The following is a 16,246-nucleotide window of genomic DNA, read 5'->3' as shown; positions in this document are numbered from 1 at the left end:
TCCTGTATTTCTGCTCTCTCCTGGAGCACCTTCCCTGCCTGTCCCACACCCAGAGTGAGGTGATTCCGCAGGCAGAGCTGCTGGGTGCTCCTGAGCATGGTCCTGGTGTGGCCCTAATGGACTGGTGACACTGTTACATTTATGGGTATTTCAGGAGAAAGGAAAAGGCTACTGGGTGTTCATGCGTTCTTGCTGTATTATTTAAGAGAAGCCATTTGAGAACACTGAGCATTGAAGCAGCATCTGCTCCCAAAAGGAGGGGAAATAATGGAGGGGAGTATTTGCAAAAAGCTCAGTTAAGTAAATATTTTATGCCAAATAATGTTATGGCTTTTGAATGATGCATGCAAGAGAGTTGAAAAGAGGTGAGGCATGGAGCAGTAGCACGTGGAGCGTGGAGGCGTCGGGGAGGGAAGAACACAGTGCCTTGGGCAGTGCCTCACCCTGGCAGGGCTGTGCCACTTGCAGGAACCGCTGGAAGAAAATCAGCCCTGCATGGGAGCAGGGCCCAGGGAGCAGAGAAGGGGAAGAGAGCAGGCAGAGGCACTGCCTGGCCGAGGAGGAAGCAGGAGAAAGGGCAGCCACGGTGGTGGCAGGGGGAGGAGAGCATGGCCGGCATGGACGGCGTTTCTCTGGGCAGAGGAATTCACCCGGCAGGAGCAGGGTGAGCAGCTGGCACGAGGGAAGCACAGAGAGGAGTAAAACACCATTAAGTGTAATAAGAAATGCAGTTAATCAATGAGCTCTGCAGCTGGGGATCAATGGGAGGCAGACACAGCCATCAGCTAAGGAAGCTGAGCGAGAGCCGCAGGCCGGGGGGAGCAGAGCCGGGATTAACCAAGCTGCACAGGAAGGGTCCCGGGCAGAGAGCAGAGCCGGGCTGCAGCCCCAGGGCTGACCCTGCTCTGCTCCACAGGGCTCAGAGCCCGGGGCTGACCCTGCTCTGCTCCACAGGGCTCAGAGCCCACCGAGGAGCAGAAGGAGGAGCACAGGCTGAGCCCTGGCAATCACCACGAGATTCAGTAGCAGTGACCAGGGAATGGGGCCGGACCCCCTGATCATCACCCAGGGACGGCACTTGGCTTTGGCTGCAGAGAGCGAGACACGGAGTCTTCCTCCCTGCTCTCATCCTTTTGCTTTTTCCTCACCTTGAGTGCTGGCCAGATCACTCCCCAAGGACCCCAGCATGGGAGGAGCTCGCTCTCAGCGTGGAACAGCTCACCCTCCCGAGAAGGAAGGGGCTGCACCAGCCCAGGTAAGCAGAGCTGCTGCTGAGTCAGGGCTTGCGCAGCCTTGAGCGGTGCCCCAGTGTTCCCCTGGCTGGAGCCACCCGGCTGAGCCCCCGCACGGGAATTCCTCAAGAGGGAGTCTTGATTTTCAGCCCATGAGCAAATTTAGTGCTAGGAAAGGCAGACAGCAAGTGGGCACTACCTCGGCTTCTGACAGCGCAGCCAGTCACTCGAGCTTGGAGATGAGACCCTCCCCGGGCTCCATCACCCCCGCTCCTCCAGCCAGCCCGACCCCCGTGCCGAACAGCAGCGCCGTGCTCCGAGGCTGTCGCCCTCAGTCCTGAGCCCCGCTGCTCCCTTCCCACACTCGCCGAAGCTCGATGGCCACAGCCCGATCACCCCGAGGCAGAAGGGAGGAGCAGCATGAGGAGAATCCTCAGGGAGGGCAGAGCAGGCACGGGGGCAGAGCTGACTCAGAGCGTTCCAGCCCGGGGCGGTGCTCGAGGAGGGGAAGGAAAGCAGCTGCTCCCCGAGATCCCTACCGGGAAGGGCTCCCTTCTCCCACCGGGGTGAAATCTCACCCCTGATCCCGGGAGGTGTTCCCGGCCCTCCTGTTGCTCTGGACACGGGCTCCATCCCTGCTCCATCCCCTCTCCATCCATGCTCCATCCCTTCTCCATCCCGGCTCCATCCCGTCTCCATCCCTTCCCCATCCCTTCCCCATCCCCTCTCCATCCCCGCTCTATCCCCTCTCATCCCCTCTCCATCCCGGCTCCATCCCAGCACCGCCGCTCCCAAGACCCTCCGGCCTCGCCCGCCCCGCCGCGGCCCCGCAGCGCCCCCTGCTGGCCCAATCCGGCGGCGCTGGGGGGGTCGGGGGTCCCTCCCGGGGTCCCTCCCGGGGTCCCTCCGAGCTCCCCCCGGCAGGTAGCAGTTCCTCGCCTGGGCCCCGCGGGCACTGCCCGACCCTTCACTGCAGGGGCTGAGAGTAAGGGGTCATTTCGGGGGTCTCTTCAGTCATCCCCACGCTGGAGAGCTGCCGGGACACCCCACAGCGGCTCCCGCGCGCACCAAGGCTGCAGCTCAGGGGTAGGAGTCGAATCCCTGCCTGCTGGTACCGGCAGCCAGCTCCTGCCCGAAGAGCCCCCCACAGCACTCAAAGCTTCTTTTCCCACCTCCTTCTTCTTTTCCAGCCCTCCCAAGCAGCTTGGCTGGAGCACCTTCCTCCCTCCATCTGCTTCAGGGCTTGGGCCAAGACCAGGGCTGCTCCCGGATCCATCCAACACCCTGGCAGCGCTGCCCTGCTCCTTGGTGCACACCCATCACACCACGCACCTGCCCAGGTGCATCCCATCCCCAAGAGCTCCACACCTCCCCCCAGAGTCACCCCAGACCCTCAGGAATGCTGCAGCATCCCTGGCTCTGCTCCTGGGGCAGCATTAGGCTGTAGCAGAGGTTTTAGTAACACTGACCCTTAGCTTGTCCACTCCTTGGTGCTCAGCAGCCGCTTGCCCCAGCACTGCCCGTGCAGCCACGTGCCACAGGGAGCTGCAGGTTTGCCCGTGGGGTGCTCAGCACATCACTTCTTCCAAAGGCTGGGAACAGGCTGGGACACCAAGCAGGACAGTTCCACGAGCAGGAGATTTCTCTGGGCTCACGTTCTCTATTTGTAGCCCCTTCATCAATCTTCATGGAGCTACCTGGTGCACGAATGCAGGGTGGACAGTGTCAGCCCCAGCAGGGACAGGGCTGACAGCTTGTGGTGCCCTTGGAACTCAGCAGTGTTTCCAAGGATGCAGGATTGGTGCCACCAGCCTGGAGCTGGAGCTCCAGAGGATGCTGAGCAGGACGTGATGGGCCCAGAGCAGCCACGGCCCCTGGGGCACAGACACACACGGAACCAGCACCTGGGGCGTTGTTAGTGCAAAATCAGCCCTTTCAGCTGGAGCTCGCAGCAGCCCCAGGCAGGGTGGCCAAAGGTGATGTTCTTTATCTGTGCCTCGTGCTCCTCAGATACCGATATCAAAATATGCCTGGAAACACTCCTGACATCCAGCATTCCTCAGAGATTGGTGCAGTGCTTCCTCCTGGCTCATCTCCTCCCTCCCTGAGGAGCGATGGACACGATACGTTATCAGGACCTGCTGTTAGCAGCGGCACAGGGACTTGCTGACCCACCTCAGAACAGCTGAATATTTAGGACTTTCCCTGAGCTTGGCAAGCAATAACATCTTTATCGTGAGCCCTTTAAACCCTCGGTGCTGCCAGGAGGCTCTGTCCTCACTAAAGGACAGTATTGAACTCAGGGCAACACACGCAGATAAAAAAACAGTTCCTTGAGTAAACATCAGTGCTGGGCTGGCAGAGAAGGTGCTGGGCTGGCAGAGAGGCACACCGAGCTGAGGGAGTGCAGTGTGGGCTGGCAGACAGCAGAGCTGGGGTGCTGTTAGTCCAGCCCTCCGTTAGCAGGAGGGATGGCTCAGGGCTGGGATCGCAGGGCTGGGGGCTCAGGGCAGGATCCACCCCAGCATTTCACTGCCTGCAAATGCCCAAGGCTGCACTCCCAGCTGGTGTCAGCCCTGAGGTCCCTGCTGGGATCCCTTGGTGCTCTGGCAGTGTTCTTGCAGGATTGTCCCATGTCACACCAGGGAAACACCCACACTGGAAGACACACCAACGCCCTCTGACAAATCAGTCCAGGTGGGAATACTTGAGATGCTCAGGACTACAAAGAGGCTGTCACTCCATACAGGAAGAACAAACCCATGTGCCTAAGACTCATCTACCCAGCCCAGTCTTGGGGAGAAACATCAAGGAATGACCCCAGACAGGGCAGGGAAAACCAGGTGGAGACAGCTCTGCTTGGTGAGGAGAGGGTGGCAGAAAGTTAGGAAGCAAAGCACCGAGGAATAAATCTGCAACCTGAGCAGAGGAACATCAGCAAAGACATAAAGGTTGTGAGTTCAGAGCCCAGGGAACCAAGGCAACCTCTGTTACATAACTCTACAAAAGCCTTAAACTCCGTTTTTCTGAGAAACGAGTCGTCAGCAATGATTAAACCCCAGAGAAGCCATAAACCAGCAGATATTGATAGGGTGGGATGCTGATACAGCGAAGATCAGCAGTGCACAAGCAGAGGAGGGTCACCCGTGGAGAGCTGCAGAGCGCTGTGGGACACGGGGGCTTCAGAACTGGGCTCACCCTCAGGAGCATCTCTGGGGGTTGATGCCTGGTCAGAATCCAAGGAAGAGCCTCCTTCTCCAGTGAGCAGCTCAACAAAGCCACACTGGAAAGCTGTGGGTAAATCCAAGCCCCTCCCTGAGCCTTGGAGCCTCCATCTCAAGGTGGACAAGCAGTCCTGGGGTGTGAGCTGCCTTCTGAGGCTGAGCTGCTGAGCACAGAGCAGGGCACCGAGAGCCAGGAGTGGGGACAGGACACCACGGGGGGCTGAGAGGGACGGGGGGCTGTGGAGGCAGGTTCCCAGCCTCCCACCACACCAGGAACCTCCCCGTTCACACCAGAACAGCACCACCACTGCTGAGGGAAGATGCAGATTTGGTGTTTGACCCAGAAAGAACTTTAAGATAATCTACTGCAGAGAGACAAACAACAAACACTTGTCCTGATAGCAAATGCTGGCTGAAGCCACACACCCGATCAGCAACTGCAGGATTAGATAAGGACTGAACTTGGTCCCATCCTGCACGTATTAATGCGAGCTCTCCGGACACCTGGGCTGTTCCAGCTCAAGGCCATGAAGATGCTCCTGTCACTGGGGCTGCTCTTTGCTGCCCTGTCCTTGGGAAGATGCATCCCGCTGCAGCAGGCGCCCAACCGCAGCAAACTCCTCCTGGTGTCCTTCGACGGCTTTCGCTGGAACTACGACCAGGACGTGGACACCCCCAACCTGGACACCATGGCTGCAGATGGGGTGAAGGCCAAGTACATGACTCCTGCCTTCGTCACCCTCACCAGCCCCTGCCACTTCACGCTGCTGACCGGTGAGTGCCCCGGCCGGGGCCACGGGAGCTGCACGGGTGCTGGGGAAGGGCAGGGTTGTCACTGTCATATTGCATGAAAAATCCCTTTGCTAGGATTTTTTTTCCCGAGGAGCTGAGAAACCTCAGAGGAAAAGAAAACCAATAATTATCTGCTGCTGTGGAATGCATCAGGTGCATCTTTGATTGGTCCATGTGCATTGTTTCTACTTAATGACCAACCATGGTCCAGCTTGTGGACTCTCAGAGAGTCATGAGCTTTCGTTATGATTTCATTCCATTCCATTCTTTTCTAGTCTTCTGATGCTTTCCTTTCTCTATTCTTTTTAGTATAGCTTTAGTACAGCATTTTAATATAACATCATAAAATAATAAATCAGCCTTCTGAAACATGGAATCAAGATTCTCATTTCTTCCCTTGTCCTGAGACCCTCGAACACAACCACACAGGGTCAGGGCTTAGGTGCCAGAGAAGGATATGAGGTCAGGAGGCATCCAGACCATCCTGACCCAGCAGCACATGGAGCTTCAGAGCAGACAGGCAAGAGATGCAGAAATGGTAGATTTAAACCAGACACAAAGAAATTCCTCCCTGTGAGGTTGGTGAGGCACAGATTTCTCCATCCCTGGAAATGTCCAAGGCCAGGTTGGACGGGGCTTGGAGTCACCCTGGTCCGGTGGAAGGTGTCCCTGCCCGTGGCAGAGAGGTGGAATGGGATGGTTTTTCAGGTCCCTCCCAACTAAAACCATTCTGGGATTCCATGAACTGAACCTGTATTTATCAAAGGTAAATAGCACCAGACCAACTCGATAGCCTCCTTTCATAAGATAAATTATTTTTTAAACAAGGGAGATGCTCTAAATTTAATCTTTCTGGACTTAAGTAGTGCATTTGATACAGTGCCACATGGGAAATCATTAGTTAAGACGGAGAAGATGAAGATTAGCACAAAATCTGTAATGTGGGGAAGTGAGAGGCTACAGGAGGAGGACAGAGTGGATGCTGAGAGGAGATTGTCAAGCTGGAGGGAGGGCACCAGGGGAATTCCTGAAGAATCGATTTTGGAGCCAATCTTATTTAAGATTTTAATTAATAACCTTGGCATGAAAGAGTGGAGCATGCTAATGAAATCTGCTGATGGGCAAAAGCAGGGCGGCAGAGTCAATACGAGGGAGGATGGGGATGTCGTGCAGAAGGGACTGCGCAGTCTTCAGGGCCAGAATAACAAAAATAGCACAAAATGTAGGAGTCAAAGTGCATCTCTCCCTTCTAATGGAAACTTCTGCTCACTGACCTCGCAGACTGCGAGCAACAGCGAAAGTGAAACACCATGTGGTTAGACACAGCCAGGATAATGGGAACCTGCCCGTGCCCAGAGGGCAGCAACCGCTGCAGGTGTTGCCAGTGCCTGGCTGGGTCCAGGTGAGACCCACCAGACATCAACTAACCCACATGGGAAGCAGCAGTCCCCCAGCATCTCCCTCCCTGCCCTGGGACCCCAGCTGGGAGAGGGCAAGGGTAGGAAGGGGAGGCCAAAGGTCCCCTCTGCCCTACACCAGTGTGGGGGTGAGACCCCCCAGCACAGCCTGGCTCACCCCCTCCTCTCATCTCTCCCATAGGGCAGTACCTGGAGAACCACGGGGTGATCCATAACATGTGGTTCAACACCAAAACAGGCGTGAAACTGCCCTACTACACCACACAAGGCATAAGCAGCTGGTGGGACAACGGCAGCCTCCCCATCTGGATCACTGCCCAGAGACAGGCAAGTGTGGCACCTCCTCACACACAGACCCTGCACAGACCCATCCAACCTGCCATCCCCCGGGAAAAGCTACAGGCAAGCCAGGATCCCTAGTGGCCGTGAGATCCCAGCCTCCCTATGAACGTCAGGCTAATTAGACCAGCAAAAAACTGAAATCCCCAGACTCTAGCAGGAATAATTATGAACATTCTACTAAAAATAGCAAAAAATAATAGATGCATTTTGGCTTTATTAAGACATCAATAAAGCAGGTTATCCTGCTCCTGTTTAAAGAAGCCTTCAGCCAGTTCCTCAGGGAGCCCCACACAGCCCGAGGCACATCCAGGGCAGCTGGGTGGTGGCAGCTATAGGGGCCACTCCCCTGGAACTGCAGCAAGCCCAGCAGGCCTGGAATCTGGCTTTGAGGCAGGACATGAACCCCAGCCCAAGACCTTTGCCCACATTTGCCTGACAATTGGCTCCTCTGACTTCAATAAAACACACCTTAATGTCTTGATGGTCAAGAGGTGGAGGGCCCATGCAAGGTGTAAATGGGTCACTGGTTCCAAAGTTTTAACTGGTGTCAAAACACAGTGAAGGGACCAGGTGCAAGGGCAGTGCTTTCAATTAATCACTTTTAATTGGCAATGAGCAAACCTCATTAGAGGCAGAAGTAGACATTAGGGACTGAATGAACTAATCGTGTAAGGAGGTGGCTGCACTGACAGATGGAAGGATGCTGCCCAGAGTTCAGGTGAGTTTATGGAATGCCTCCACTCACAGGGTTTGAAGACAGGCTCTATCCACTTCCCTGGAACCAAAGCGAAATACCAAGGAGAAGAAGTGTACAAGAAGTTGGTGGAACCCGCATTGTTCAACTACAGCAACGAAACCAACTGGAGGCAGAGCATCGACACCGTCATGGAGTGGTTCACAGTGGACAACCTCGACTTCATCACGCTCTACTTTGGGGAGCCAGACTCCTCAGGACACAAGTTCGGCCCTGAATCCACACAGAGGAAAAACATGATCAAGCAGGTGGACAGAACCGTCGGCTACTTGAGGCAGCGTATCCGGGAAAGCGGCCTGGAGTCAGCCCTCAACCTCATCATCACATCCGACCACGGCATGGAGACCGTCCTGAAAACCGACGAGATTCACCTCCGCACCGTCAGCAACTTCACCTTCAAAGACATTGACTTCGAACTCCTAGATTATGGACCAAATGGACTCCTGGTGCCAAAGGAAGGGAAATTGGAGCACGTGTACTCAGTCCTGAAAAACGCCCACCCAAAGCTGCATGTTTACAAGAAGGAAGAGTTTCCAAAGAGGTTCCACTACGCCAACCATTCCCGGATCACCCCACTTTTGCTGTACAGTGATCCAGGCTACGTGATCCACGGGGTAAGGTGTCTGCTCAGGCATATCCTGCTGTCCTTTGGGATGTGCCTCTCACTCCTCCCACTCCAGCACCCTCCCAGCTTTAGGCCTTTGTGTTAAATGGTCTCCATACACACAGATATAAATTTCAGCTCTTTGTGTAAAGATCTTTTCTGCTGTTGAGAAGAGAAAGTATCCAGAAACCTTGGAGTAGGAGTTGCATGAATGCAGAATATCCAATGTAGAATATCCAATGCAGAATATCCAGTGTAGAATATCCAATGCAGAATTTCCTAGCCTGACTTAAGGGAAGGCCCAGCATCAAGGGCAGCAGGCAGCTTCCCACTGGAAGCTCCTCAGTACAACAAAATTTGGCTGTGCCAACGTTTAGGGAGGGAATTTGTAGGATGTAATTGCTTGAGAACCATGTCTGGAGGCACTTCTGGATTCTGCAGAGTTTAACACCAACAGATCAACTCCCAAAACCGAAAGGAACTGACCAGACCACGAAAGCCCAGAGCTGCAGAGCGCGGTGCAGGAGGTGAGAGAGGTGGGGCGTGTGGGGGGCAGCAGGGCTGGGGTGGTCACATTCCTGCTCTCCCCTCCAGAGATACAAGGTCCAGTTCAATAAAGGGGAACACGGTTTTGACAACGAGGCCATGAACATGAAAACCATCTTCCGCGCCGTGGGACCGGCCTTCAAGAAGGGGCTGGAGGTGGAGCCCTTCGAAAGCGTCAATGTCTACGCCCTCCTCTGCGAGCTGCTGGGCATCACCCCCGAGCCCCACGACGGCTCCCTGGAGGCCACCAAGCCCATGCTGAGAGAAGACACAGACAATGGCAATGGCAATGGCAATGGTGATGGCAATGGTGGCAATGGCAATGGCGATGGCAATGGCAATGGTGGCAATGGTGGCAATGGCAATGACAATGGCAATGGCGATGGCAATGGCAATGACAACGGCAATGGCAATGGCAGCAATGGTGAGCAGCGGGAGTCATGGGGGGCAGGGGGAGTGGCAGCAGGCAGTGACAGTGGGCACTAGGAACAGCAACAGCCACCAGAAGTGCCAATGGGCACCGGGAGTGCACCGGGAGTGCACCGGGAGCGGCACCGGGGCGGCAATGGGCACCAGGAGCGGCAATAGGCACCGGGAGGGCACCGGGGGCGGCAATGGACACCAGGAGCGGCACCGGAGCGGCACCGGGAGCGCTCCGCTCCGCCAGGATTCCCGCGGGAACAGCGACACCTGGCGGCCGCCGCCGCTCCCGCCACCGCCCGGCGGCTCCGGGCACCGGGCCGTGCCCCCCCATCCCCGCCGCCCCCTCCGCCGCTTGGCTCCCGCGCTCGGTAACCGGGCAGAGGTCACCGTGGCACCGGGGCGGAGCTGCTCCCGGCCTGGTGGAGGGAGCAGAACGGGTGGCAGGAGGTGACAGTCACCGGCCATGGCGGGCACTCACCCCGCTCTCGGCACGGCAGGTTCCGGTCCCTCTCTCCACCCCGCCGAGAAGCTGCCGCTGATGCTGGGACTCGCTGTCCTTCTGGGATGCTGGGGAGGACTTTTCTGACCGCAGTCAGGTACCCGACCCCACGGACCCCCAGGAGGGGACAAACACCCCGGCAAACCGTGCCCCGTTTGGGCGTGGTCTCCCCGGGTTTCCTCTGTGGAGCCCCCAAAACCGCTCCCTGCAGGGCGCAGCAGGGGCTTCACGCCTCAGACAGGACTCTGAGTTTGTCCTGCCCCGGGTCAGCACTGGCACCACCCAGGGCATGGGCTGGGCTGAAGAGAAGGGGGGGCACCCTCTTGGACCCTGGCACAGCCCCCTGCCCTGTCCCCTCTCTCCTCTGTGTGCAGCCAGGTGTGGACCATGAGCAACCACGAGGGGTGAATCCTTCACTGCTCCTGGCTCTGCATGTGGCTCTGTGTGGCTGCCAGACCAGAGTTTGTCTTTTTCCCTCACAGCACAAATTTGTCCAGGGAACCACCAGAACAAGTAACTCCTGATCCAATCCCCTGGCACACACAGGCTGCAGAGACCTGAAACAAGCAGCAGCAGCACCGTGCTCTCCTGTCCTGGCAGCCCCCAAGCTCCAGGCAACTCTACCAGCACACATGGGGAAAGACACACGGCTCACAGAAAACCTGAGTCCCAGGCTCAGGGAATGGGACAGAATTCGCAAAACCTCTCTAAATGACTGACCCACGCTCCTCCAGCATGCCTCAGTCCCCAGAGGAGATGCCTCTCCCAGGCTTTGGGGGACACCGGGATGCACTGCTGCGGGAGGTGGCACTGCTGTCCATCCACCCTGGCACGGTCACCCCGTGTCTGCATCACCCCAAATGCGGGAGGCAGGACAGCTCCAGGGTGGGTTTGGAGCAGAGACAGCTGATACATAATGAGGGTCTTATCTAATTAAAATGTGTTCCGAGCGTGCTGGGAGCCTCCCCTGAAAGGTGCCAGGCCCCACCCAGGGTGGAGCCGCTCAGCCCGGACCTGCCGAGGACACGGAGCTCCCTTTGTCCCTGCTGGGCATATGCAGGGCTGGCCGTGGCACCCCGAGCCCCAAAGCCTGGGAAGCGTCCCAAAGTCACTCAGCACTTCCAGCTCCTGCCCCAAGAGCCCGACCAGCACCATCCTGCTTGTCCTTCTGTGCTTTGTGGCTGTGGCCAAAACTGGGAAATGCCACCAGTGCAGCCCTGAGCAGCAAACCTGCAGGCAGGATGGGCCTGGCTGCTCTGCTCCATGGCTGAGACCTGCCCTAGCTACAGCCGAGTCAGCTCCTGGGAGTTCTGGGAGGGGCGTTGGTGTCTTTTGGAGAGACAGGGAATGTGGCAGTGCCAGGGCCAGGACCCCCCAGCTCACAGCAAACAGCCCTGTGAATCCTGAGCCAGGGGCTGGCAGAGCCTGGGCTGGTTGTGCCAGGCTCCAGGACCTCTCCCCAGCAGGGCTGAGGTAAAAGCCCCCGTACAAATCCAAACCTCCCTCTGCAGGAAGCAGCCCAGGGTCCTTCAGCCAGGCTGGCACTCAGGGGACAGGGAGCAAGACCCCCCCACCCTGCAGCCCCCACTCCAGCCCTCCCAGAGTGACATTCCAGCATCCCCAGACCCCTCCCAGATGCTGTGGTGCCTTTCCCCAGCCCTGTGCCTCATCTCAGGGGCTCGATAAACATCTGTTGCCATAGAGACTCTCTCACTGCATCGGCTTCACCCAACGAGATGAAACAAGAGCCGCGCCCTCAGAAAAACAGGAAGAAAATGTTTGGCTTGAAACGTTGCTGGGGTGGGGGTCAGGGCAGCAGCAGCAGCAGGGAGGCTCTGAAAGGGGAGCGTGGCCAGCGCTGTACACGCCGTTGAAAATGGTATAAATGATAAGAGTGTGCACAGAAACCTCCCCAGCTCTCCTGCTGGTGACCTTGGGGCTTCCCCAGCAGGTCAGCACAGCCACGGGCAGGGGCAGCCAGCTCTGCTGGTACCCTGGAGATCCTGGCAGAGCCTGCAGAGCTCAGAACCCGCTGGTACCCGGCTCTGACCGTCCTCATGCCCAGCAGGCACAAGCAGGATCACAAACTCATGGAATGGTTTTGGTTGGAAGGGACCTCAAGCCCATCCAGGGCCACCCCTGCCATGGCAGGGACACCTTTCACTGTCCCAGGGTGGCCAAGCCCCAGTGTCCAACCTGGCCTTGGGCACTGCCAGGGATCCAGGGGCAGCCCCAGCTGCTCTGGGCACCCTGTGCCAGGGCCTGCCCACCCCACAGGGAAGAATTTCCTCCTAACATTTAACCTAAATTTCTCCTCTGGAAGTTTAAAACCACTTTCCTGTCCTATCACTCTCTGCCCATTTAAAATGCCACTCTCCCTTTTTTATAAGCTTTTAAGTACTGGAGCGCCACAGTGCTCATAGGGCTGGTCCCAGTCTGGTTCCCAGACCCACACAGGGAACATGGAGTTTGTAGTGACCAATCTCCTGACACAAATCCTCATCTGAGAGCTGATCTTCCCTCAGCTGGGAGCAGGAATTGAGCTCCTGACTCAACCAGCAACATTTAGGTGAGACAGAGCTCTGCCAGAAAAATCCATGGTGAGGAAGGGACCATCCTAGAGAAATGCTGAACCTGACACATCCCTGCAGGAGGGTTTCCCCTGCCCTCCAGTCACAGGGATTGCCACCAGACACACCTCGCTGGGGCTGCTCCCACTCGGGGGGGCTGGAAGCAGCACGCTGGTCACGGTACGTGCTGCAGCCGCATTTCCAGGACGGACCATCCCCCAGTCCTGGGCTCCTGAGCACGCGGGACCTGGGGGATCCCCTCCCTGGCCCAAGAGCTGGTCCTGTTCCTCCATCCCCCCGTACCCTTGTCCCGCTGCCTCCCGCCCTGCTGGTGTCCCAGTGTCCCGGTATGGCGACGTCCCAATGTCCTGGTGTCGCAATGTCCCGGTGTCCCTGCCGGTGCAGTACCGGTGTCCCAATGTCCCAGTGTCCCGGTGCAGTACCGGTGTCCCGGTGTGTCCCGGTGTCCCGTGCAGTACCGGCAGCCGGCGGCCGAGGGCTCCCGAGCCACGCTCAGCTCCCCCGAGCTCCCGGCACCGGCGGGGGAAGCGGCTCACGGTGAAAGCGCGGCCCGGAGCATCTCCCCAAAGCCGCGGCGCCCGCAGCCACCAGCCCCCCGCCCAGCACCGGACGCTGCCCCGGGGCCATGCGGTGCCCCGGCGGCTGCCCGGGAGAGGGATCCGCTCCTCGTCCCGAGGGACAAAGCCTGGGAACCACCCGCGGTGCCGCCGGGCCCGGGGCGCTCCCCAGCACCCTCTGCAGCTCCGGCTGCACCACCCTCGCAGGGATGATCCAAGGGATGCCCCGAAGATCCACGACACACACCTGAATGTCACCATCCCCTCCCGGCCCTGACTGCGTGCCCGGGCTGGGGGATGCTTCCATGTCCCAGGCCAGACGGATGAGATGGATCCTCGCTGCTGTGGGTGCGAGTTTTAATCCCACAGACACACGGAACCTAAACCAGCTCCTGCTCCCCAGCCAGGAGCCATGTCCAGCTCAGCCTCTTCCAAGGAAAACCCCAAACTGTAGCATTTTGCACGTCCTTGGAGCCTTTCCCAGCCCTTCCCGTTGCTCCTCACACCTCGTGCATGGGCAATGTGGGACATTTTCAGCAGATATTTCCCGATGACAAAGGCCAAAGCCCAGCCTAGCCTTGCCCTGACACAGCCTCTGCCGGATCCCCGCGTCTCCTCCCACCCTCCCGGCCCCACGTAATTCATTCCCCACCGCCCCCCCTCCCCGGGCTGGGGGTCACGCAGCAGGGAGAGCCCCGCTGTGTATTGCATCCCAATTTGCCATGCATTTCCACACCATTTGCTTCCTTTTCTTTTTCCTGCACTGGGAAGCTGCTCGCTGCCCAGGGGTCCCAGCCGCTCCGGGATGGGAACATAACAACAAACATACAAGGACACGTATTTATTTATTTATGGCACGCAGTGTGTGGGGACACTGCTGCCTCCCAAAACGCCTGCTCTGGGGGTGGCACGCGCCCCTCCGACTCCCGCACAGGACCCGGACACCACGCGGTCCCCGGCCACCCCATCCTGGGAAGCTGCACAGCTCCATACCCGGCTGCAGTACCCAAATGAGATGCAGATCTCTGTGCTTTGATTGGCTGATGCCTTGGGGAAAACAGCCACCATTTGCCCACAACAAACATGGCCACCATGGCCCGGCTGTTCCCTGGGCTGGCCCCAGCCTCGCCCTCTGGGGTCAGGGACATCCCGCACCCCCTCAGGCACCCCTGGCATGGGGGTCCCGGCGCACTGGAGGGAACGGGGCACCCCTGCAATGCATCTGCTTTTGGGGGGTCCAGCACCAACACAGAGACGCTGTGGGAACCCCCACGGCCTGGATCCCCCCGCACCTTGACCCCCACCCTGCACCTACCAGGCCAGGGCTCCGTGCTCCACAAGGCCCTGGAAAGCGGCCGTGTCCTTCACTGAGCCTGGCAGGATGGGAGAGAGCCCACAGCAGCTCAGGGGTGACCTGAACTAGTTCCCAGTAAACCCCAGTTTAAAGGGATTTCCAGTCTGGGGAGCAGCACAGCCCTTTCCCCCTCAACACACAAAGGGGACTCGGACCATCCCCATCCCTTCCTTCAACACCAAACCCCCACTTCAGCCTGACAGCCCCTGCTACAGACACAACACAGGACACACGGCATTCCTGGGATGCCTGGCCTACTTGGGAAAAGCTACAAAATCATGTTCCATCAGATTAGTTCGGGGGTCTGACTCTCATTTTTAAGATGATGATGGTTTTCATGGTGATTGGTGAATTTATTGGCCCTGCTGTCACTTTGCTTGGTGGGAGCATGGGGCCAAGTTATCCAGTGTGTGTTGCTGAGTTTCTCCAGAAAGGTGAAGTCCATGTCAGGGATGGGAAACACTGAATTCACGGAAAAGGCACTCACAGGTGGAGCCACAGCTTTGGCAGCAGCAGGGGGTCATCTCATCCCACCCCAGTGAGCAGCCCCTGCAGGGGCAGCCCCAGCAGGGGCTCCCACCAGCAGTGCCCAGGGAAGCTCCAGGGCTGGGATGGTCTCCTCTGACTGACCAGGAGGGAACAGGACATCCCAGAAGCCCTGGGGTACCCCACTCTGCCAGGGGTAAAAGGCACAGAGCCCATGGCAGCCAAGGGACTGCCCAGGACCAGTTTCTAATAAACCTCTGGGAGGAGAAAGGAGATTTCCAGCCCAGGGAGCAGCACGGTCCTTTCCAGCCTCAGCAGGAACAGGACGTGTGGCATGAGCAGCATTAGGGATCATTCAGAGTCCCGACAAGGGACCAGGGACAGTGCTGATGGCACAGTCCCACAAACACTGCAGTCCCTAAGGAGACACAAACGTCCAGGACTGCTCCCACTTCTGAGCCCAGCCCCTCGCCAGCCCAGCAGCCAGTGGATGGAACCTCTCCACTCACACGGCCTCCCCTTTCTGGCCCCGGGAGGGCAGAGAACAGCGACCCCAGCCCAGCATCCTCGTGGGGAGCAGAGGAACAGCAGCACTGAGGGGCGGCTGGGAGAGGAGCTCACCCAGCATCACCCGAACCAGGGCTCATTCCCAAGAGGGGTGGTCTCTGAGAGGCGAATCCCTGCAGCCAGGAGAGCCCGAGGGCTCATCCCTTGGGATGGCTGTGCACGGCTCAGGCACACGGCGAGGGGAGGTCACACAGGGCTTCTAAAATCTCAGAGGCGTCACACACAAAGAGCCGAGCTGGCAGAAGGTAAATGAACTCAAACAAAAAGTGCGGCGCTGTTACAATTCTGTGTCACCTTCGGCTAAAAAACCGCTCCTACAGCTCATCAGCGAACGGCCACGGTAATTGTCAAAGAAAACAATGAAAGGTGACAGCGCCCGACCCAAGACAGCCCCCTGGCATGGACCCAGCACCCCAGGCACGTCCACATCCCGCGGTGCCCGAGCAGTCCCGCTCCTGACTCCAGCCTCTCATTGCCTCCTTCAGAGGGTCCCCCGTGGTGACATTCCCCCCGCAACGGGGACAGCCAACGCACCCGCTGCTGCTCCAAATGACCCAGCACCACTAAACCCGGCTAAACCCGGCATCGCTAAACCCGGCATTGCTAAACTCAGCTTCACTAAACCCGGCACCGCTAAACCCGACCTCGCTAAACCCGGCATCGCTTACCGGAGACGGCAGTGCCCGGGGTGCGGGCGAGGCCCCACGCAGGACACCCCATGGCCCGTCCGGCTCCTGCTCAGTCCCTGCGCGCCGCGGGCACCCAGGCGCCGGGGCGACGGCAATTCATATCCCTGCGGCTCCCGCACGGTTAACGGCAGGCTCCGGGCCCGCGGCGGCGAACTCCCTGAGGTGCTG

General features: G+C 58.4%; 1 protein-coding gene across 1 annotated transcript; it reads left to right on the top strand.

Annotated features, from left to right (window-relative positions):
* The first annotated feature begins 4,983 nt into the window (after positions 1–4,983).
* ENPP7 (ectonucleotide pyrophosphatase/phosphodiesterase 7) lies at positions 4,984–9,921 on the top strand. The gene is made up of 5 exons (XM_041409303.1): positions 4,984–5,230; positions 6,848–6,993; positions 7,756–8,376; positions 8,961–9,176; positions 9,835–9,921. Exons 1-5 carry the CDS (start codon positions 4,984–4,986, stop codon positions 9,919–9,921), a joined length of 1,317 nt encoding a protein of 438 aa, XP_041265237.1.
* Positions 9,922–16,246: the final 6,325 nt, after the last annotated feature.

This window comes from Onychostruthus taczanowskii, unplaced genomic scaffold (assembly GCF_017590055.1).
Source record: "Onychostruthus taczanowskii isolate IOZ18803 unplaced genomic scaffold, ASM1759005v1 scaffold30, whole genome shotgun sequence".
NCBI lineage: Eukaryota > Metazoa > Chordata > Aves > Passeriformes > Passeridae > Onychostruthus > Onychostruthus taczanowskii.
The sequence above is the reverse complement of the archived record's forward strand: the minus strand, read 5'-3'. Positions and strand labels throughout refer to the sequence as shown.